The 22,406-nt window shown below is 42.9% G+C and overlaps 1 protein-coding gene across 3 annotated transcripts in view; it reads right to left on the bottom strand.

Moving 5' to 3' along the window:
• Nucleotides 1–22,406, bottom strand: part of PTPRM (protein tyrosine phosphatase receptor type M) — a 605,094-nt gene that overhangs the window by 348,250 nt on the left and 234,438 nt on the right. For all 3 annotated transcript variants that reach the window (XM_031439160.2, XM_064481603.1, XM_031439166.2), the window contains exons 3-4: nucleotides 17,742–18,013; nucleotides 6,390–6,468 (exon numbers count right to left, since the gene is read on the bottom strand). In XM_031439160.2, the coding sequence (XP_031295020.2) occupies nucleotides 6,390–6,468; nucleotides 17,742–18,013 (351 nt within the window). The remainder of the gene's footprint in view (nucleotides 1–6,389; nucleotides 6,469–17,741; nucleotides 18,014–22,406) is intronic.

Below are 22,406 nucleotides of genomic sequence, written 5' to 3'. Positions count from 1 at the left end.
TGAAACGCATAATAACAATAACAATAACAATAATAATAATATTCATTGAGCTCTTAGAATATGCTAAGCATGGCTATAAATCCATTATGTACATTAACTCATTCAGCCCCTACATTCACCCTGTAGGAGAGCATCATTAATGTTGCCCCCGCTACTTGAATGAAGTTACAGTGCCACAGAGGCCAGTAACTCTTGTGAGCAGGAGGCTTTTAACATGTTTCAAGACAAAACTATTATGTTTTGCTTGAAAGGTAAGAATGGACCTTAATGGAATAATCTGTCAAGTGGAAAAATAGATTCACCATTCTTATCAAAGAAAAATAAGCCGGGCACCATATAAAAATAACTTGGATCGGTCGCCCGCATCCTGAAGAAGAATGATATTCCTTTGGAGAAAAACCCAAGTTATGCTCCTCCATGTTTAAAATGCCAGTTCTGAATCCTAAGTATCTCTCAACCGAAGCACGTGCGTTTGTCTTCATTCAACAGAACATAATTCAGAAAACAGTTCCGCTTTTTTTTTTTTGCCACTGTTATTCTTCTTTTAATCACACTGTTTAACGTCTTCATAAAAATCTAAATTTGAAAGTAGGCAAGTGATGTTTGAGTATGCAAATAAATCTATGAGTGAAAAATTAATTTTGTTTTGTAAAGTAAGAATAAATTTGAACTAGGAAGCCATATTACAAAGTCAGCATTTCTTAAATGTTTAAAGAGACTGCTGACTTATTTCATATTGCAAAGTAGTAACACAGAGTAGTGTTGGATTTTGGATTCATTTTATCCATTACACGGCATATGGGCTTTTTCAATCTTTTTCATTATATTATTATGTTTCCAAATTGGCAGAAAAATAATGAGGCATGATTCTGTGCAATTTTTAGATTTCAACATTCAAGGCATCACATATGCAAATAACATTATATTTAACATGTTATATGACAACATGTAAAAACGATCACTATAACCCAGTGGGATTTATCCTAGGCGTGTCAGGTTGATTCAACATCCAAAAATCAATCAACAGAAAACACCCTACTAACAGAATAAAAGAAAAACCACATGATAATCTGATAGACGATGAGGTTCAGGAAATGCCACCCCAAAACATGACACCTTGGCACATTGGATATTTTTAAGCTGAAGTCTGAGAAAACAGCAGAAGCAAGAAGGTCACTCTGACCTTTCCCCGCCGTCTCCCCTGAAACAGATCATCAAACTGTCATGTGAGAGGTGCCCTCTCTTTACCAGAGGGAAGAGCATCCTTGTCTCCAAAGACAAATGGACACTGAGAAGAACTGGAACACACGTCTTGAGACGTGTTTACCACGCTTGCTGTTGAGTCTTTAACATACCATTTTCCTCCACGAATGCCTGCTCTTCGTCAAAACTAACATAAATACACTCAAAACTGGCAATAAAGACACTCAGGTCTGTTTCTTTGGGTCCTCATTTCCTACAGAGCTCCTGTGTCACATAAAACACACACGAAATACATCTGAATGCTTTCCTCCCCATTGTCTGTCTTTGCCAGTTTAAATTTCAGACCCAGCCAGGGACCCTAAGAAGGTCAGGGAGAACTTTCTCCTCTCCTACCTAGATAAAGAAAAAGCATTTGCTAAAATCCAACACCCTTTCATAATTGATTCATACAAGTAGGAATAAAAAAGAATGTCCTTCCTGATAATACGCATCTAAGAAAAACTCAAACCCGCAGCTGACATCACACTTAATGGTGAATGGCTAGAAGTTCCCCTCCTAAGACAGGGGCACGACGAGGATGTGTGTTCTTCCTACTTCTACTCAGCCGTGGCCCAGAGGTCTAGCCATGACCATTAGGCAAGAAAGAGAACAAAAGGCATCCAGATTGAAAAATAGGATGTAAAACTAACTCAGCTTAAACAAGAGACAGTTTGGAAAATCCTAAGGATCCAGGAAAATCAGAGCTTATAATAAATAAGTTCAACACGGTCTCAGGAAACAAGGTCAATACACAAAAATCAAACACAAAAAAATGTATTTCTATACATGTGCAATGAAAAATCCAAAACTGAAATTGAGAAAACAATTCCACTTATAGTAGCATCAAAATAAAACACATAGGAATAAATTTAACAAAAATCAATATAAAATTTGTACCCTGAACACTATAAACAGTATTGAAGGAAATTTTAGAAGATGCACATAAAAGGAAAAACAGCCCATGTTCATAGATCAGAACACCTAATATTGTTAAGATGGCAATAACCCCCCACCCAAAGCAACTCCTATCAAAAATTTAGCTGGCTTTTTGGCTGAAATTGGTATGTTTCTCTGAAAATTCATATGGAAAGGCAAGGGACCCAGAACAGACAAGACAAGATTAAGAAGGAGAACAAAGTTGGAGGATTCACAGATCCGTATTTCAAACTTACTTCAAAGTTTGTGTCAAAAAAGTGCGGTGCTGGCAGAGGACAGACAGGTAGATCAACGGGATGGAACCAGGTGTCCAGAAATGAGCCTTTAACATTTATATCAACTGACTTTCAACAAAAGAGGCCAAGACACTCCAGTGGGGAAAGAACATCTTTCAACATGTGGGGCAGGAGTAACTGGATATCCGTATGCAAAAAGATTGAAGTTACACCACTTCCTTAAATCATATATACATATTAACTCACAACAGATCACAGACCTCTATGTAAGAGTTAAAACTATAAAACTCTTAAAGGAATTATAGTGTAAGCCTTTCTGATCTTGGATGAGCAAAGCATTAACAGCAAATGACGCAAGCAGCACAAGTGACAAAGCAGAACATGGGACTTCGCTAAAATGAAAACCTGTGTACCACAAAGGACGTCATCGAGAAAATGAAAACATAACCCACCAACTGGGGAGAAGTATGTATCTGAAAGGAACCTGTATCCAGATATATTTAAAAAACTCTTAGAGCCCAATGGTAAAAGATGAATAACTCAGTTAAAAATGGGGAAAGGATCTGAATAGTTACTTTTTAAAAAAAGACATAAAAATTGCCAATAAGCACATGAAAAGCTGCTCAATATCATTAGCCATGAGAGAACTAAAACCACAAAGAGATTCCACTTCAAACCCACAAGGATGGCTGTGATTCAAAAAGACGGATAATGATAAACATTGGCAAGAACATGGAGGAATTAGAACCTTCATATCGTGTCGCTCAGAGTGTAAAATGGTGCAGCCAGTTTGGAAAACAATTTCACAATTCCTCAAAATACTACACATACAGATACCATGTGATCCAGCAACTCTACTGTTGAGTCTACAACCAAGAGAACTGAAAGCAAATGTCCATGCAAAAGCCTGTACGTACATGTCCACAGCAGCATTACTCACAGTAGCCAAGAGCTGGAAACAACTTGATTGTCCTCCAGTTGATGAATAAAGAGAAAGTGTGGTCTGTTACACAATGAAATATTACTAGACTTAGGAAAGAATGAAGTACTGATACACTCTACAACCTGGATGGACCACGAAATGTTATGCTGAGTGGAAGCAGACAGACACACAGGACCACGGTCGCACTGAATCAAAGTACGGAGAGAAAGCAAATCCACAGGGACAGAACGCACATTAGTGGTCGCCCAGGCTTCTGGTGGGGCTGGGGGAAATGGAGAATGACTGTTAAAACAGGGACAGGGGTTCATTCTGGTGTGATGGAAATGTTCTGAAACTGACCGTGGTAATGGTTATACAACTCTTGCATATACTAAAAACCACTGAAGCCTACCCCTGGAGTGGATGAATTGCATGACAAGTGCTGTTAAAATGCTGCAAGGCTTGTCAGATATCAAAATACACCACAAAGTAATCACAGTAATACCCACATGTGCATAAGTTACAACCGACTTAAAAACAGGAGACAACATTACGAAGTGGAAAAAATGCTTCTTCAGTTTCTCCTACTAGGATTATTGAACCAAACTCAAAATATATTTTTTTTTGCCTGTATACCAAATAACAAAAATCATCTCTGTTCATTAGAAGTAGTCCGAAGCCAGAGAGCTGCTGGTTCTGCACAGCCATCTCTACATTTCAGGCTGATTCTGCACCTCACCAGCCCTACACGAAAATCAATTTTATGAGCAACTGTATAATCTTAACAGAAAAGCTACTTTCAAAAAAAAGTCATAATGCCTACTCATAAACCTATATGAATCCAAACAGGAGCCTTTAGAGCAAAGTAAATACAGTTGAGCAGTTTTGCATCTTTTTGGAAAGCACATTTTCAGATATGCAATATTTATGCTCCTTTACAATGTAAATTTAATGAGCAGCAGCCTTTCAAAATAATTGATTATTATTTAGAAGTCTTGATAGGAAATTCCTTAGAATACAAATTAGAAAGCTTTCCATTTTAAGACCAAACGATTTCCTTCTTTAAAATCTTTATTTGCATGTTTTCCCCATAAACTTCGAGATTCAGGAAAAAAATAACTACAGAAAGGCTATCATCAAAACCATTTAAAGCTCACAGTGCAACACGTCATGGTACAATCCATCACCTCAGGACAGAGCCTGTTCTGTGATTCTGTATCTCCCAACAGCACTTTGCAAAGCCAATTAGGTATTAGCACCAGTATTCTCCAAAGGACGCACCATAAACGCCAGTTCTATGGCTGCAGGCAGCTGGGCTTGGGAGAAATGAACAAAACTGCAGGAGACACATTTCAGGAAGGCTCTGATAGAAGGAAAAAACGTTAAGTCTTTCTATCTTCCTGAAGGCAGTGACTCAAATCCTGTGGGATGGGAGTGACTACATTTCAGGAGCTATTTTGTTGGCCAGCGGCCACTGCACCTGCACCCAGAGCAGCAGTGATACCTGCCTCATGGCCAGTTTTGCTCTGAGAAATGGAGCAATCAGCACGTAGTATGCCTACAGTATTATCGTCTTTTTATCGCCTGGTAAGAGGCCAATCAGAGGCTTGGACAATCACACACATTAGAAGTTCCCATGGCATTTTTCCAAGCCCGGGGCTATTACTCTGAGGATTTGGCCAAGTTCCAACTCAGGTAATTATATTCTGCTTCCTAAATTTGCCCTGCTGTTCCCATTAGATACAGCAGTGCTTGTTTACTCGTCTTTTCGGGAAGAAAAGGGGGGATAGATTCCTCTTCAACTCAAAGGTCTTGCTGACAGAAGAAAAGGCCAGTGCAATGTACTACAAAGTTAACGTCTGCCTTGGTAATGAACAGGGTGACTGTCGGGCTTGCACTTGGAGCACCAGCTAAAGATCTGAGGGCAAAGCCCCACTGGATGGGAGCAGACGACGGGGTCCTGATACCCCATGGGATAACAACCACCCAGGCTTCTCCGGAACCCCCACAGGGAGCGAGCACACCATCTCTTCAACCCGTGCAGCAAAAGCAGAACTCCTGCCTGAGTCTGTATTTCTAATATCACTGTAGACACAATCATTCTCTTATGAATTTGGGGAGGGACCTTCAGCAGAGATCCAGAATCATCTGAATGGGCCAATTTCTCTTTATTGCCGGGGAACCTTAAAATAAGGCGGGCTGCCATCCCTAAGATGCTCAAAGATTTAAAGTTTGACAATATCAATTTTGGGCAAGGATATAGAGCAAATAAAACTTCCATGCTGGTGGGAATATCAACTGCTCAGATACTTTTCATAGCAATTTGGCAGCATCTAGTGAAACTAAAAAAGTTTCTATCCCGTATCCCAGCAATGCCGCCTCTAGCGATGAGCCCCGCGCAGGTTCTCAGAGGTGCACGCTGGGATGCTCATGGGAGCCGCGATGGTCGTACAAAAACTGGGGGTGGGGACTGAAAGTTCGTAGATGCATAGAAAAATAGAACGTAGTATATTCATATGGTACAATATAAGGGATTGAACCCAAAATAAAATATTAAGTGGGTGAAAAAAAGCATACAGAGTCATTTGTACAGTATATACCACTCATTAGAATTTACAAAAGGCAAACATGACTTTCTTTACTTTTTATGAGCACTTTACTTTTTATGGGAAATACCGCACCCAAACACGCACACACTCTTGCACAAACACACATGAACACACACACCCACGCACACACGCAGACACACATTTGCTGAGTTATGGTCACTCAGCTCCCGAAGCTCTATTCTGGGCTTGGCTATTTGAGCGTACCAACATGTTCCTTCAGCCCCCATTCCTGATTTTCATTTTAAAGACACTTAGAGATGTACAATGACATCACACACGAAATACATGTTTTTGAACTTCTGGCCTAGCAAAGCAGCACCTAGAGACCCATCAGGGACTCTCTGGGCAGGACGACTTCTCCAGGTTGTAGTGCCTTCTTTTAATCTGTAACCTAAATATGTCCCCAAAGATGGACCCGGATGTTGAAAAGTTGAGGCAACTTACTACATGGATGTCCCAACACCTTGACTTCATCAATAGCGAGGTAGCCTGGATGTCCAGAAGTTATGACTTCAAAAACCACCTGGAAAATTAAGAAAGATTTTCATTATTCACTCATTTCGTCTGACTTTTACCAACACATCCAATATAGAAGACATGTAGTTTCAATCGCTCATCTACTCGTGTTTCCCGCAAAATGAAACGGCTATTATCCGCCAGTCAATGTTCCAAGGGCCTAAAACTACGGGGGTGGTGGAGGCACAAACCTAGCATGCCATAAAACTGTGCAGCTCACAGCAGAAGTCATCACATCAGCTGAAATATGGACGGAACCCACCCGTCCACTGATAGATGAGTGGATAAGCAAAATGTGGTCTACACATACAATGGAAAACTACTCAGCCTTAAAAAAGGCAAAAAATTTTCAACGCTACATTATGATATGGATAAACCTGGAGGAGGACATGACCCTGAGCCTCGTAAGCCAGTCACAGGACAAACAGCACATGATTCCCTCTGACATGACATACTTTTAACAATATAAATTTTAAGACAAGAGTGGGCAAACTACAGCAAATGGGCCCAATCTGCCCCAACCTCTTTTTCTGTACTGTCCACAAACTAAGGATGGTTTTTATAGTTTTCATGGGTAGGAGAAAATCAAAAGAAGAATGAGAGTTGGGGATACAGGAAAAGTATAATTTTGTCATTGCACAGTAGTTAATCTTACATCATCTTACGTTTTCTGTGTTTTGTGGGGTTTTTTTTAATTTGGCTTAATTAATAGAAAATATAATGAATCCTCATTATTTGTTGGCCTGAGTTTGTGAAGTTGCTTACTTGATAATTTATCTAAAACCCCCAAACCAATACTTGCACAGCGTGCTTGGTCACCGTGGACACGGATAGAGTGGCAGAGACTGGTGTCCACATCCCAACAGAGGTCGGGAATGGAGAGGCTCTGGTTTCCAGATTCCCCTCTCCTGACGCAAACAAGCGTCCTTATCCCAGTCCACATGTGCACATTCTTTGCATTTTTGTGCCTTTTACTGGTGACGTTGCTGTGTGAGGCCCCCAGCGTGGTGCTGCAGTGATGTCCGGCGTTCCCAAGCACAAGGAGACTGTGATGCGTCTTGCAGAGAAAACGTGTGTTAGATAAGCTTCATTCAGGCCTGAGCCTAGTGCTGCTGGCCGAGTTCACTGTTAATGATCAGTATATCCATTAAATACGTGTCCTCACAGAAACACACATAAACCCAGGTTGTGCACCAATCGGTGGATGAAAATGTCGTGACCGGAGGCTCTCATCGCGGGACTGATGCTCTATTTCCCACAGAAGCAGCGGTCCAGCGTTTACTGACCCAGCGCTCACTGTGATGGTCCAAACATAATGGCCACGAGTGAGAAGCATTAGTGTGTTTGGATTCACACCGAGACCCATTTCTGTCCAAACTCTTGGCCACTGGGAAGACTCGACCTCGTTTTTGCTGGTGGTTCCCGGCTATTATATGCAGTCATGGGATGTAAAGACATGCACACCAGAGAGAATCAATGTTCATTCAATCACTCAACAAACAACATCTCAGGAGGTAAGATGCTGCAGCCTGAGGGTCTTTGGAGCCTTGGGGAAAAGCCATTTGCTCTCAGGTAGGAAACCACTGGTTATACCACCGACTAGCGCTGTCTCCTCTGCTTGTGAAAAGCCATCCTGGATGTCAGCCTGTGAGGAGTCCGACGTCAGGCTCCCTTCAGAGTCTGCCAAACATGCTAACATGCTAACACCGCAGCACACCTGGTGCTCCCTGCCTCCAGGAAGAGCAAAGTCAGATCTGTATGCTGCCTGTCCCCTTGCTGTGCGTGAGGCAAGCAAAGGTGTGTGCCGACCATCACCGATGCTCACTGCGGCAGGAGCGCTGGAAGGTCATCTGCCAGTGCCGGGGCGGAGGGGACTGTGTGCTGCCTCTCTGCCCTCCCACACAGCCTAGTAGCTCCTGCCTGGTTTTGGTTTAAATAAAAAGCTAAGTACTCAGTAAAAAAACTGTTGGTTTCTTTTTCATAATAAGTGAAATAAAAAAACAAAAACATATACAGGAAAAGAAAAGTTTCTGCAGTGAAGAATCAGAGCAAAACCACAATGCAAATGACCTTAAAGAAATCAGGAACAGAGCTCTGAAACATTTGTTTGCAAGGACATGTCATCGAAGTAAAGGAAAAACCACCTTTCTCTAAGTTGAAGGCATTCAAAGGACAGGAAGATGCACAATAGAGATAATTCTTGGGGCTTTGTCATGCTTATTCATTTAGGCTGTTCTGAAATGACTTCGTCTTTTTTTCTCTCAAGTCCAGATGGTTTACTGAACATTAAATCTAATTTGAGATCCTCTCGATAGCAACTAATGAGCAAAAAGACAAGTCACTTGTGCTCTCACACCCAACATACCGTGTTGGGACATAATCTCGGCTCAAACGCCCATTCCACAAAATGGAATAGGTAAGAAAATGAAGGCAGATGGGAGAAAATAGGAAAGCTATAAGGAAAAGCACAGATAAGCAGGAAGCAACAGACCATACAGAAGTGTCAGGTGTTAGCCCTGAGAAGTACCTATCCTCAATCATCAAACACCAGGTACAGAATGACAATGAAAGTTCAGGATAGGGTAAGGCTTTGCAAATAAATAAGGCATTACAAAGAAAATATTATCTTTGAAGGTACAAAACTGTCGCGTGAATCCCTCTGCTTCTTACATGCAGCTCTGAGTGCACTAATGTGACAGCCCAGTGTGTCCCCACTGATCCCTTACAACACACCACGCATCTGTTTTAAGCACACAATGCAGAGGACAGAGGCAACAGCTTAGAATAGCTCTCCTGCTCGAGGCGGGGTTATATTTCACTGCCACATCTAATTCCCCACACCCTTCTGGAGGTACAAAGCAATTCAATTGTCTTGCACTTGGTACGAAGCAATTCGATTCTCTCGTATTTGGAATAACAGCCATATCTAAAGGGTTGATGGAGTCAGGGAATGTTCTATTTTTTCCATTGGTACATATCAGGATTTCCCAAGTGTGCTCCGGTGAACATTAGACTTAGGAGATGTTGTGCTAAAGCCCGAAGTGATGTCCACGCTCCAGCCAGGCACCTGCCCCTGCCCCATGTCCCCCCGGATTCCCCGGCTCTGAAAGGCTTGCAGCACAAAATGAGTTCAACTTGGCTTAAACCAGAGCTTCTTCCCTTTTGATCAACTAGTGCCTTTGAACATTCCTTGAAAGGCAATTTGGAAAACACTCCCCCATGAGGATCTGCAACACCGTCTTTGAGCAGCAAATGCAGGTGGCACTGCAGCCACACTCAGTGTGGCTTCTGTGACTTCCTAGTAAAGTAAGTGGGCTGGGGGCCCCAAATGCTGAGCAACCGAGGCTGCCGTGTAAGAGTAAAGGTGGGAACACAATGTGAACGCCGAGAAAGATCGAGTCTCTCCCATAGCCTCAAGCCCTCAGTCACCACGGAAGACGTCCAACAGGTAAAGGGTCACCTTGGCTTAGCCTCCCCCAAAGCGCTGGCCACTTGGTGTCCCCAGTGTGCAGAGAACTGAGTGCTGGGATGACTGCTCCCCTCCGCCCAGGGCCGGTCAGTGCATCTAAGGCGTTCATTTTAACAGGAGGCTCTCGAGCAACCGGAAGACTGTCATCTCCCGTGGCTTAACCCTGACATCCCTCTGGTCACTGCCTACTGCCTGGCACAGCCCCTTTATGGAGGGGCCTGGGGGAGTTATTTCAAGGCCATTTGTGCATCTTTTCAAAGCAAAAATTTTGTATTAAAGATCACTTTCATTTGTATGAAAGATCACTGCCCTCCTGGCTTCTGACGGGACTCAGAATCACTGAATCCAAAAGTAGGGAGAAAGGCAGTGAATGTGAGCATCCAGGGGGGTCTCCAGGTGCACGTGGGGTTAGGAACCCAGAGGAACCCACAGGAGGTCTCTGGAAGCTGGTGAGGGTGGGAGGGGGGAAAGGAGAGAGGAGGAGGAAGAAACAAAATCAAAGTAAAACCTTTTTTTTTTTGATCAGCACAATAAAGCAAAAGGGTGCTCGTGAGAGGAATACACTATTCTTAGATGGCAAAAGTCAGTGTCTAAATCAAGGAAGCAGATGCTGCAGCCCAGGGGCCCTGGTGAGAGTGGGGAGCAGGCACGGCTCACACCGCCCCCCAGCAGGGGGCTGGGGTCTAGGTGGCAGCAGTTAGGACAAACACTAATTAAGGAATGAAATACGTCTTAATCACCACATACTTGACAATTTGTGTGTTAATGAACAGTAATTAACCTGTAATTAGCTGTTTTCTGAGCAGGTTACCATTGTGATGTGTACCTGCAGAATATTCTTCCATAAATAGGAAAAGCCCCATAAAATGACTACTGTGGCAAGAACCCTTTATTCCGCTAAGACACGTTTTGAAGAGACAGACTCACAGACATAGAAAACAAAGGTATGGTCACCAAGGGGAGAAACGGGTGGGGAGGGATAAACTGGGAGTTAGGGATTTGCAGATACAAACTACTACATATAAAACAGATAAACAACAAGGTCCTGCTGTGCAGCACAGGGAACTCTGTTCAATACTTTGTAATGGACTATAATGAAAAAGAATATGAAAAGGAATATATATATATATACAACTGAATCACTGTGCTGTACACCAGAAATTAACACAACATTGTAAATCGACTACAAATGAAATCAACTTCAACAAAAAAGTAAAAGTAATAAAAACAAACAAACAAAAATAAATGTTTTGAAACTCCACAAATGCTAATAAAAATACTATAAGGAGAAAGGTTATGAAAACAAGAGATGCCAGGAGAACCTGCTATGTTTACCAACAAAGCACACGGGGCAGCTGTATTCAGTTGTACTGAAAACCTCCCCAAAGCCAACAGCTTCAAGATTCAGATTCCGACTCAGATGAGAAACGGCTCAATATTCTGCAGCCAAAATGGAGTGAGAAATGGACATTCTTTTTTTTTTTTTTTTTTTTGTAATTTTAAATGTATTTAATGGATGAAAGTGCCTGGGGCCCACAATAGTCGTAAATTGGCCCTGGGAATAACTATTCTTCCTTTTTTTTTTATTCTTATTTTTTATTGAAGCATAGTCGATTTACAGTGTTAGTTTCAGGTATATAGCAAAGCAATTCATTTATACATATATGTACGTATGTATAATTTTTTCCCATTTCTTTTCCATTAGGCTCATTATAAGAAATCGAATACAGTTCCTCATGCTGTACAGTAGGTCCTTGCTGTTTATCTATTTTATACACAGTAGTGTGTGTGTGTGTGTTAATCACAGGCTCCCAGTGCGGGAGGGGAAGGGGCAGCTCCTGCTCATGCGCCCAGAGCACCTGCTCCCACGGGGCAGGCAGAGCCCAGGGCAGCAGGGCAGCAGCTCCAGTGCTAATGTGTTAGAAGGTTCTGGCGAAAAGGGACTTGGTTCATGCCGTTTCACCCAGCGTTCCACTGAAGGATTTGTTCCTGGTACCCTTCTTCACCGCACAACTTTGGCCATGCCACCAAACACATCTGAGGAGTGACTTAGCAGGAGAAAGCACTCAACTATCAGCCAATTCCCTTTTTTTCCCCCCACAAATCTGAATCTCAATCAACTACCACCATTTCCTGAGAGACTGGAATGTCCCAAATGTGATTTTCCATCATCGTCGCACCCTGCACTATCCTTACACTTCGTCCCACAATTAGGGAGGGTCAGTAAGTTTAAGGTGCCCAAGAAAACAGAGCTCATGTTCAAGTCCAGTCCTTCCTGACCCAAAGCACACGTTCCTTTACTGCACTGTAATGCTGCCAATTGTATGCAATGTGAAATTCCTTTAAAAGACAATTCATCCACCCTCATTCATTATATCAAACCTACTTCATTTATTTTTTAAAAATTCATTTTCTTTAAGATTTTCTTCTGGCAGGGGGAGGAGGTAATTAAGTTTATTTACTTATTTAATTTTTATTTCAGTGGAGGTACTGGGGATGGGACCAGAGCCTCACACATGCTAAGCGCACTCTCTACTGCTGAGCTATACCCTCCCTCCCAACCTATTTTAAAAAGTGTGAAAAGCGTCTTACAGGAACAAAGTACTATAGGAAGATGAAATACTCTGATACACTAGTATTTCAAGCAGACATGCACGTCACAGTACCTTGTCAGATCTCTACAATGTACCCTGTGGCCTGTGCACCGATGGGACGTGGGAGGAAGCCAAGTCCCTGTGCGCTGAGAGAGGGTCTCAGAGGTATCACTTCCTTTCGGTGTCCACATCCTATTATTTCATCCTCAGCTTTTGGTCCCAGAAACAGCCTATCTGAATCCTAGGAAGGCATCATTTGGGTACTGACTTTTCCTGACTACATTCATAAAAGAAAATGTCACATACGTGCACACATATGTGATGCCAGGAAAACATTCTTTTATATTCTGCAATTAGAAGCAGAACAGTCACAGAAAGCAGAAGCACGTCCGCAGGCTAGTGCAAAACTCCTTGAGAAGAAATCTATCTGGGAAACTGATTAGCAAGCAGATGGCGTGTGCATGACTCAGGTTTTCAAGAACCTCAGGATCCAACAGTCGTTTCCTCAGTGAGGGTGGGCGTGCCCCACGGGTGCAGCAGGGAGGCCCTGCTCAGGGCGGTGCTGCCCGAACACAGACGGCTGACTTTTCTGGCCCTTTTTTTTTTAATTCTGATCATCTCCAGTTAGGCTGACATCTCAGACCAGGGGTGGAAAGAATTTGGTAACTGTTCCCCTTCCCCTTCACCTCTGTTAAAACAATTCAGCCTTCTCCTCCCAACTGGGAACATCATTCACATTCTACATGATGATTTTAAGGTCCATCGCTCAACACGTGGGAACCTTCCCACTGACATCCCTCCTGCATCCTCTGTAGAGCGTCATTTACCCAACAGCTTACGTTACTATTAGGGTAATGACTATGAGAGAGAAGCACCACCTTACCTATGCCTCTAAAACTTTGAAGGCTGAGGCCTGCGTAGACTGCTTAGGAATTAAATGAACAAATGTATTTTCAGTGGATCCAAATGCTTAATAAACGCTGATCACCAGATTCTTAAGGACTTGGCAACACTGGATTAAAGAACCTCTACAAATCCACCTTTAAATCCCAAGTATAAAGCCACTGAGTGAATCACCCAGCGAACCAAAAAGCTGTAATAAGAATTAAGTTCCAACTGAATGCGGTAAATCACCCACTGCTCAGGAACGGGTGAGGTCACAGTGGGAAGTAGGGCAGCTGGGGGTTTACGGTCAGAGGCTCACAACTGGGAAGGCAGAATATTTTATTCAAAAGAGCTCAAGAACTCATGGAAACTAACAATGGTCTGATAGGCAGGACCCCTTTACTCTCAATATACAGTTGACCCATGCACAATAAGGGTTTGTACCCTGTGTGTCTACTTATATGCGGATTTTTTTCAATAAATACGTTGTAAAATTTGTGGAGGACTGCAACAACTCGAAAAAACTTGCAGATGAACCGCATGGCCCAGAAATATAGAAAATAATTTAGAAAAATTGAGGTATGTCATCAATGCATAAAATATATGTAGATACTAGCCTATCCTGACAGGCATATGGTGAGTGATAGTAAATATCAAATTAACAATGTGTTTGTTTCCTTACTGTTTTATAACTTTGCTATGGAAGAATTTCATTACTGTACAGCGTGCCTCTCTCTCTAATAATTGGAGAAGCTGAACAGCAGACTATCATCAACAGGTGTATTGTTTTTAAATATATCAATGTTTCCAATACTGTCTTATGAATAGGACACAATACTGTATGCCATAAACAATCTGTAACAATCCATTCATGAGCGCAGAGGCTTGGCTATGGTGAAGCACCCATTACACTAGGCGACCCTAGAGCAATCAGACTGCTGCTTACTCATTATCAGTGCATGAGTTGTTACACCTGTAAATACATATGAATTTATTTTTCGCATTATCTTTCCATTATTGTTGTCAAGGGGTAGTAATCCATACAGCATCTACAGTGTTTTGTATCGTATAAAACAATACTGGCGCAGGGACTGACAGACAATGCACTGGTAACCAGATGATGTAAACGCAAGATAGTGATAAATACAACGTGGTGCTGTAGGCGTACTTTCTCTTCCTGATGACTTTCTTAGGGCCATTTTCTTCTGTCTAGCTTACTTAATTGTAAGAACACAGGACATAGCACACATAACATGCAAAATACGTGTGAATCGTATTTTGTTTACGTGATCAGTGAAGCTCCCAGTCAACAGTGGCGAAGTTTTGGGGGGAGTCAAAAGTTACAGGGGGGACATTCACCCGTGTGGGTGGTCAGCATCCCTAAGCCCCACGTTATTCAAGGGCCCACTGTAGTCTGATAAATTCGATAAGTTCTTTTTGAAGGCTGATCTCCTAAGATTGTTGATAAATTAAATCGTTCCTTTAATTCTGACTGTCACATCCAGGTGTGTTAAAGGCTAATCTGGACTGGATGTTGTCTCCTCCACATTTCTATGTTGAAACTCTAATCCCCAAGGTGATAGAACTTGGAGACAGAGCATCAGAGAGGTAATGAGGGTTAGATGAGGTCACGAAGGTAGATCCCCATAACGGGGTTAGCACCCCTATAAGAAGAAGAAGGGAGACCATGTACACAAGTGGAGAGGCCATGTGGACACAAAGACCAGGTGGCCTCTACAAGCTGGGAACTCAGTCCTCAACAGTCACTCTGCAGACACCTTGGTCTGAGACTTCCCAGCCTCCAGGGCTAAGAAAAAATGTCTGTTGTGTGAGCCACCCAGTCTGTTTTTTGTTTGTTTGCTTTGTTTTGCTGTTTCGTCACAGCAGCTTGAGCTGACAAAGACAAAAGCAAAATAAAAATGTAAGATTTGGGTCGTAGCCAGGATCAAAGCGAAGCCAATGCACCAGGCTCTGGTGGCTGTGGAGGGTTCCAGGAGAGCTCCCTTGGTATACACCTTCTGATCTCATCCAGGAGTGGCCGTGATGCAGGCAGGCACTTGCCAGGACTGCTTTGCACTACTTCCTAACTGCTCCTGGCCCCCACCCCTCCATCACTTTAAATGCCCACTCCAGTTGGGAAATGCGGGTCCCAGCAGAACATCCCCAAGTGCAGCCCCTCCCATGACATGAACTGGCCTCAGTTCAGCAGACGCCTGGAAACCAAGGGGTGTCTGGTGCAGGCTCCAGAGGGGAACTGGCCAGGCTTTCCCTCCTGTGGGAAGGTCTCCTCCAAAAGAACTTTCTAAAAAACATTTCAGCCTCTTAGCTGAGCCCACCATACAAAGCCTTGGGAAGCGTGGCTTAGCCAAACCCACCTCCCTGTTTCCATTTACTCCTACAAAAGAAGAAACTTTGTCCCAAAGGCCATAGTTTTGAATTATACCACTGACTGGTTATCAATACATTTATAAAAAAGAAGGATATTTATTAAATAGGGCCTTTTCCCTCTGGAAGAAAAAAATATCTTTTATTCTTTTTTGTTTTATAAATAGAAACAGTATACGTACCTTGGGGAAATATTAGACTATGACAAATGACAAAGAAAAATTCAAGTCACTAGCTGGGGAGATACCACTTTTTAATATATTTATCTCACCATGTAGTTTAGTTTTATATATTTACATATATATATATATATATGTATATATATACACACACATATATGTATATATATACATATATGTATATATATACACACACATACATGTATATATATACACACACATATACATATACATACACACACACACACATATATATGTAATTTAAACAATAGAATTTAACATATTGCTTTACTATTTTATACCAGTTTTTTTCCACTTAATATCCTAAGCTTGGATACATCATTAAATGATCTTCCATAATGTTATTCTTAATGGTAGCAAAATGAATTTTTGTACTGAGGTAGCATACATTAACTAATCCGCTATTGTTTAGAAATGCAATGCTGTTTCTGACTTTTCATTATTATAAATATATGGCCATGAATATCTTTGCCGCTAATTATTTGCAACGACTCTTCATTATTTCCTTAGGATGAATTTCTAACAGCAGCTTGCTAAAATTAGACCTCTCTAAATTTTTTAACACCTTTAAAATATATTGCCAAAGTGCACTCTAAAAGGATTTTAACAATTTACATGTGTACTAACAGAGCTTTCACTACCCCTTCATTTCCACTGAAGAAATGTTTAAATACCAGAAACTGTTGCAGGTACAAGGGAACAAAGATAAATTAGGCAAGAAATCTGCAGCCCGCTTAGCGCCATTATGAAGTCCAGGGACAAAAGAGCTCGTGGGATTCATGTATCTTCCCTAACATACACCGAACCTGTGGAGTGGGTTCCTGGGGGCCGCTCACACCACTCAGACAACAGCAGCCCTTGAGAAGACCCAGTCTCCCCTACTATGTCTCACGAAGCGTCTCAATTAACCATGAGAGGGGGTCTTGGATACATGTTCCCGTTGGCTTCTGGGTGAGCCAAAGGAATTAAGAAAAACAAAAGCAAAATAAGCAGTTCTCCCAGCCTGAAATTAATTAAGTGTTCCTAATAGGAAGTTATTTTTAAAGAGGCCGTGGATTACGGAGAAAGAGCAAGGAACGCCATCGTCACGAAGTTCCCCAGGTGGACTGTGAGTGAGGATGCTCTCGTGATACAAGCAGGCACACGCCGCGACTGCTTTGCACCACTTCCTAACTGCTCCTGGCCTCCACCCTTCTGTCACTTTAAATGCACACTCCAGCTGAGAAATGTGAGTCCCAACAGAATAGTTCCAGGAGCATCCCCTCCCATGACAAGAACTCGGTCTATAAGGCATTTTCTTCCCATTGCTTACAGGGCCCTGCATCTCACCAGCGGCCCCCCACGCGGGCTCCCGTCTTAATGACCCACGACTCCTGAGATGCAGCTCTGGAAGAAGGGGCTGCTGCTTCTGCCATCAGGGGCTCTGTCTCCCTGGGCCAGACACGGCTACTTAACAGAGAAAGTAAAATGTCCTTGCAGCTAGCACTTCCTGCCCTGCTGCAGACTGCTGCTTTTATTTTCTGAAGTCAATATCCACAGAAGCAAGTGTGAATGGTGCTTTGTATTCATTTCTCCAGGTAACATACAAACAAAACCTTCATACACTCCCATCACTTAGCCTAAGCTTTCCTTCCATTGGTCTAAAAATACCAACACTTCTTGCACATTCTCTGCTTATACCAACATAAAAACAGTGGATAGTTTCACAAGTTAGAGGATGCGTCAGAACTGAAAATAAAGGGCTCACCTGATAGAAGTTGGGCCAGAAAGTACTAATGGCCAGTTCAGCCCTGTTCCAGGTGCGGTTCGGGTCTCCAGATACGTTCCAGATCGGGCTCCCCAGAGGCCCGCTGTTGACCTTCACATAGACATTGAGGAACCCGGGAGCAGAATTACTCTTGCTGGATACAAAGTAGTGAAAATCAATGCAGTGGGTGTCATTCTCTTTGAGCTGAGGTAAGAGCAGGTGGGCTCTCTGTCCCTCTGACCTCCCGGACGTGTTCACCAACATGAAAGAGCCTGTGAGGAGAAAGTCAAAGGACAGTCACAACCCGAGCCACTGCCTTCTGCTCATTTCTGAAAAGCCACCATCGCTTCCTTGGGTTGACACTGCAATTCCACACATCTTACCGTGGCTTTGAAAGTTGTATCTCTTCACACCTTTTTCCTCCCCAAAGTGTGCTCAAGACCAGTGGGTGGCAAAGCCCTTTGATGTTACTGCAATTAGTCTCCCAGATGATGGGAATATGCCTAGTTTGCAGATCTGCATGGATCGATCTGGTGGTCAGTAGCCACATGCAGTTTTTTGTAATTAATTAAAATTCCAGAATATCGGAAGTTGAGGTCCTCAGCCACACCAGCCACATTTCAGGTGCTCAATAACCACATGGGGCCACTTGCTACCATTCTGGGCTACACAGATATTTAACTTTTCCAGCATCTCTGGACGACGCTCTTCTGTAATGGCACCATCACCGAGGAATCACAGCCACTCCAAGACTCTAACGGGAAGAACAAACCTGACTCTATGTTTGACATGCTTCTTTCACTTTAACCTTCGTATTCTCTTGCTTGTTAATCACTAAAGGGGTTTGGCCTATAAGCTTAAGTTATACATAATGGCCCATCTCTGGGAACCCTGCCTCCCAGGCAAACGAGCATTAAGCTAAAATACCTTTGTTTAGCTCACGGGAAACATCCTGACCAGACCTGCCTGAGAATGGTTGCAGGGAGGAAGAAATGAACACATCCCCTCTAGAGGCTGATCAGAACCAAGACTCTACTCCCTCCCCTTTCAGTGTAAAAGAAGCCTGAATTCTAATTCGGGCAAGATGATTGTCTAGGACACACGTCTACCATCTTCTCCATCTGCTGGCTTTCCGAATAAAGTCGCTATTCCTTGCCCCAACACCTTGTCTCTGATTTATTGGCCTGCTGTGCGGTGCGAGCAGAACGAGTTTGGACTCAGTAACAAGATTCTTGTATAATCTAGAGAAAGGGAACAGACTGGTCTGGTTTGTGGAATCTTAGAAAACTTACTGGACATATCATGCTCGTTGTCATCAATACAACATGGTCTTCTTGCAGGTCAGCGCCACTGCCCCCTCCTCCCCCACTGCTGTAACCACTGAATTCTCCTGCTGGGGGTGTTCCCATGATGGTGGGGACTGGGGCAGGACTGAGTCTACTGACCAGCGGTTGCACCAGTGGAGGACAAGACCTTCTCAGCAGTCTCTGTGGGCTCTTTTTTTTTTTCACCTTTTCACCAAGGGCACTAACCCACCCACGAGTGCTGACGGACTCAAGCTTTCCAGATACCATAACATCACATGTGGCACTTGGACCTTCCTCATGTCTAAGATCAACTGAACCAGCACCTAAAATACTTACCTGAATTGTTTATATCACATAAAGAAAGATAAAAGCAAAATGTTGGAAGATAAAAGGGAATACAGGTCACCACAAGTCTTCTTTATCTGAGAGGAAAAAAGTATTGAAATTCTGAGAAGGAACTACAACTAAACTTGGAGAATAAAGATGAAAAAAATACCATGCAGGGTTGTTGGACTCACGATTTCTACAGAGCAGAGAGACTATTACCCTCAGCTGAGAATTCCTTTTAAAACTTTCCATATTGTGAATCATAATTTTCAAGGAGGTGTGTGTATGCATGTCTGTGTGTATATATTTTAGCGTACACCCACACTTGTCTATAAACACACATACACAATACCGGAAGGAGTGGGGAATTTTTCTCTTGCCGATGAACTATGATTTCCTAGACAGAAAAATGAGAAAACTACCTCTCCCAGAGAATTATTATGAGGACTAAATAATTTAAAAAGGAATATAGATACATCCTTTATGAATGAATAGACTGGGTCAGGGGTCGGTATTATAAAATTGTTACCTCATAGGCCCTTTATGAGGTGAGCTAGAGTTAATGCGATTTAAGACAAATAGGGACTGAGTCACAAAGAGATTAGGGAGCACCTTTTCCAGGTTTAGGATGAGACAGAGGCGAAATCAGAACTTTGAGGCTCTGAGTTTCCAGCCCATTACTCATCACGTTACACTCCAGTAACTCCGTGTTTCTTCGTGTGCCATTTGAGCACATGTGGAGAAAACAAACCCCTTCGCGCCAGTGAGGGAAAATTACAGGAGCTATTTGAAAATAGAGCAATTTTTCAAGAGATGAATGTTATGTACCTGGAAATATGAAAGCCAAGCCACAAGGGAAGGGTGATCGGTGGAACACATATTTCGGTAATAAGGAAGAGCTGCAAATGAGATTTAGGGAAGAATTGGGGGGCCGGAAAAGGGATGTGGCAGGAGACTATCACTGGAGTGATGTGGGTTAGCTACATTCTTATACAAAATGTAACAAATTTCAAAACACACAGGGTTGACCAACCCCATCACAAATTTAAAGAGGGCTGTTGGTGTTTGTAAGATGAGTTTAAAACTGCAATTTGTTGCTCTTAGGAAAACATAAGGGGATTTATTCTGTATTCAGTCACCTGAGGCTCTGGTATCTGCAACATAGATACAATGCAGAATATTCCTCCTGACGGGGCTGAGGCATCGCACGGCCTTGAGGCCAACTCTGAGCCACCAAAACCTTGAGTATGGCCGCACTGCCAAGAATATTACTTCTTGCAGTGTTTCCGTTGATTACACTGGGGCGACTGTAGGCGGTAAACATGGCGATATCAAAGGACGGCTGATGTACATTTCCCGCATCCTGTGACGTCTAGATTGGATGCTTGGATGAAGGATCTCTTGTCGTATGTTGGTATACACTGGGTAACTGCCACCATCATTGTTCAGGAAATCACTGGGGTTCCTGAAAACACTATCTTTCTAGCTGCACAGCCTGTCCTCCACTGTGTACTCCATTACACTCCACTCCAGCACAACATGCTCTGTCAGCTTTTTGAGCTGTCTGAAATAGGTAGAAATTTTTATCTCGAGGCCAAGGTGAAATTCAGGCATCCTAAATTGCAAAAACTCAAATGATCTTCATTTTTATAGTTTCTCCTTCTTCCCCTCTTTTAAAGCCAGAAAACAGTCTGCTTTGTTACAAGGCACGTTGCTGCACTGCAGATTAGCTAATAGGATTAGCAAATAAGGGCATGGCATTTATATAACCCTTGAGTACCTTCCGTTCATGGGCAATTTTTTGCAGAACATTAAAGGTTTAGAGTGATCAAGGGCATACTTTCTCTCAAATAAAGGATTATGGGATGGCCTTCACACAAAGATAAAACCCTGCAGAAGTGCCTTCACTTAGCATAAAAATCGGTATGAAAGAGTTTAGTGGTTTCAAGAGCTGCTCCTCTTCCCACGCTGCGAAACTGCCTGGGAAACTGTGAGAACAGAAGCAGCAGCTGGGAAGGCTCTGCTCCCCTCCTGAGTCCAGAAAGGAAAGGACACCGACTGATGAAGGCGGCCAAGCCTGGACCATACACTTCAGTTGGCAGAGAGAGGTCTCCATCAGAAAGGAATGACTCCCAGCCCTTCTCCAGTGAGAAGGAGGACGCGGGAGCCCTCGGGATGAGGGCCGATGGGCTCACTGGGATTCTAAGCCAGGCAGCAGCTAATGATGCCAGAATTTTTATTTGGGCTGTCCCTGTTTCTGCTGGTTCTCTGGCTGCAAAGCTGCATAGACTGCAATGGTCAGTCCCATTTTTCTTACCAGATCTACCATTTTGGGTGTCTGTTTTTGTGGAATTAGTCAGAAAGTTTCCAAGAACACGTGTGTGGCACTGCTGGTGTCACCTGCTCTCCCTGCACTGTCTCCCTCCATTACCTGTTGTGCTCTCAGGAAGCAGTTCCATCTGGACTGTCCCCATGGTCACGGGAAAAGGTGCTCTTCCTCTGAACAATCCAGAGACCAACTGAGGAGCTTGTCAACACAGTTTTTCAAATTGAAGTATAGTTGCTGTACAATGTTACATAAGTTACAGGTGTGCAATATAGTGATTCATAATTTTTAAAGGTTATGCTCCATTCATGGTTATTATAAAATACTGGCTACATTCCCCGTGTTGTACCCTATGTCCTTGTAGCTTATTTTATACCTAAGAGTTTGTATCTCTTAATCCCCCACTCCTCTCCTCCCCTTCCTGCCCTTCCCCACGGGTCACCACCAGATTGTTCTCTGTACCTGAGTCTGCTTCTTTTTTGTGATACTCACTAGTTTGCTGTATTTTTTTGATTCCACCTATAAGTGATATTGTACAGTATTTGTCTTTCTCTAACAGACTATTTTTTAGAGGAAAAGCCTCTCTTTCCCGAGCACCTGTTCCCTGGGGTAATGGTCCCCTGAGAAGTCCCTTTTCCCTTCCTCCAGGATCACTCAACTGGTATTTCTATGCAGCTTCACGATGAATGATTAATGCAAACAAGG

This window comes from Camelus dromedarius, chromosome 32 (genome assembly GCF_036321535.1).
Source record: "Camelus dromedarius isolate mCamDro1 chromosome 32, mCamDro1.pat, whole genome shotgun sequence".
In the NCBI taxonomy this organism is placed as follows: Eukaryota; Metazoa; Chordata; class Mammalia; order Artiodactyla; family Camelidae; genus Camelus; species Camelus dromedarius.
This window is presented reverse-complemented; position numbering and strand designations above follow the sequence as displayed.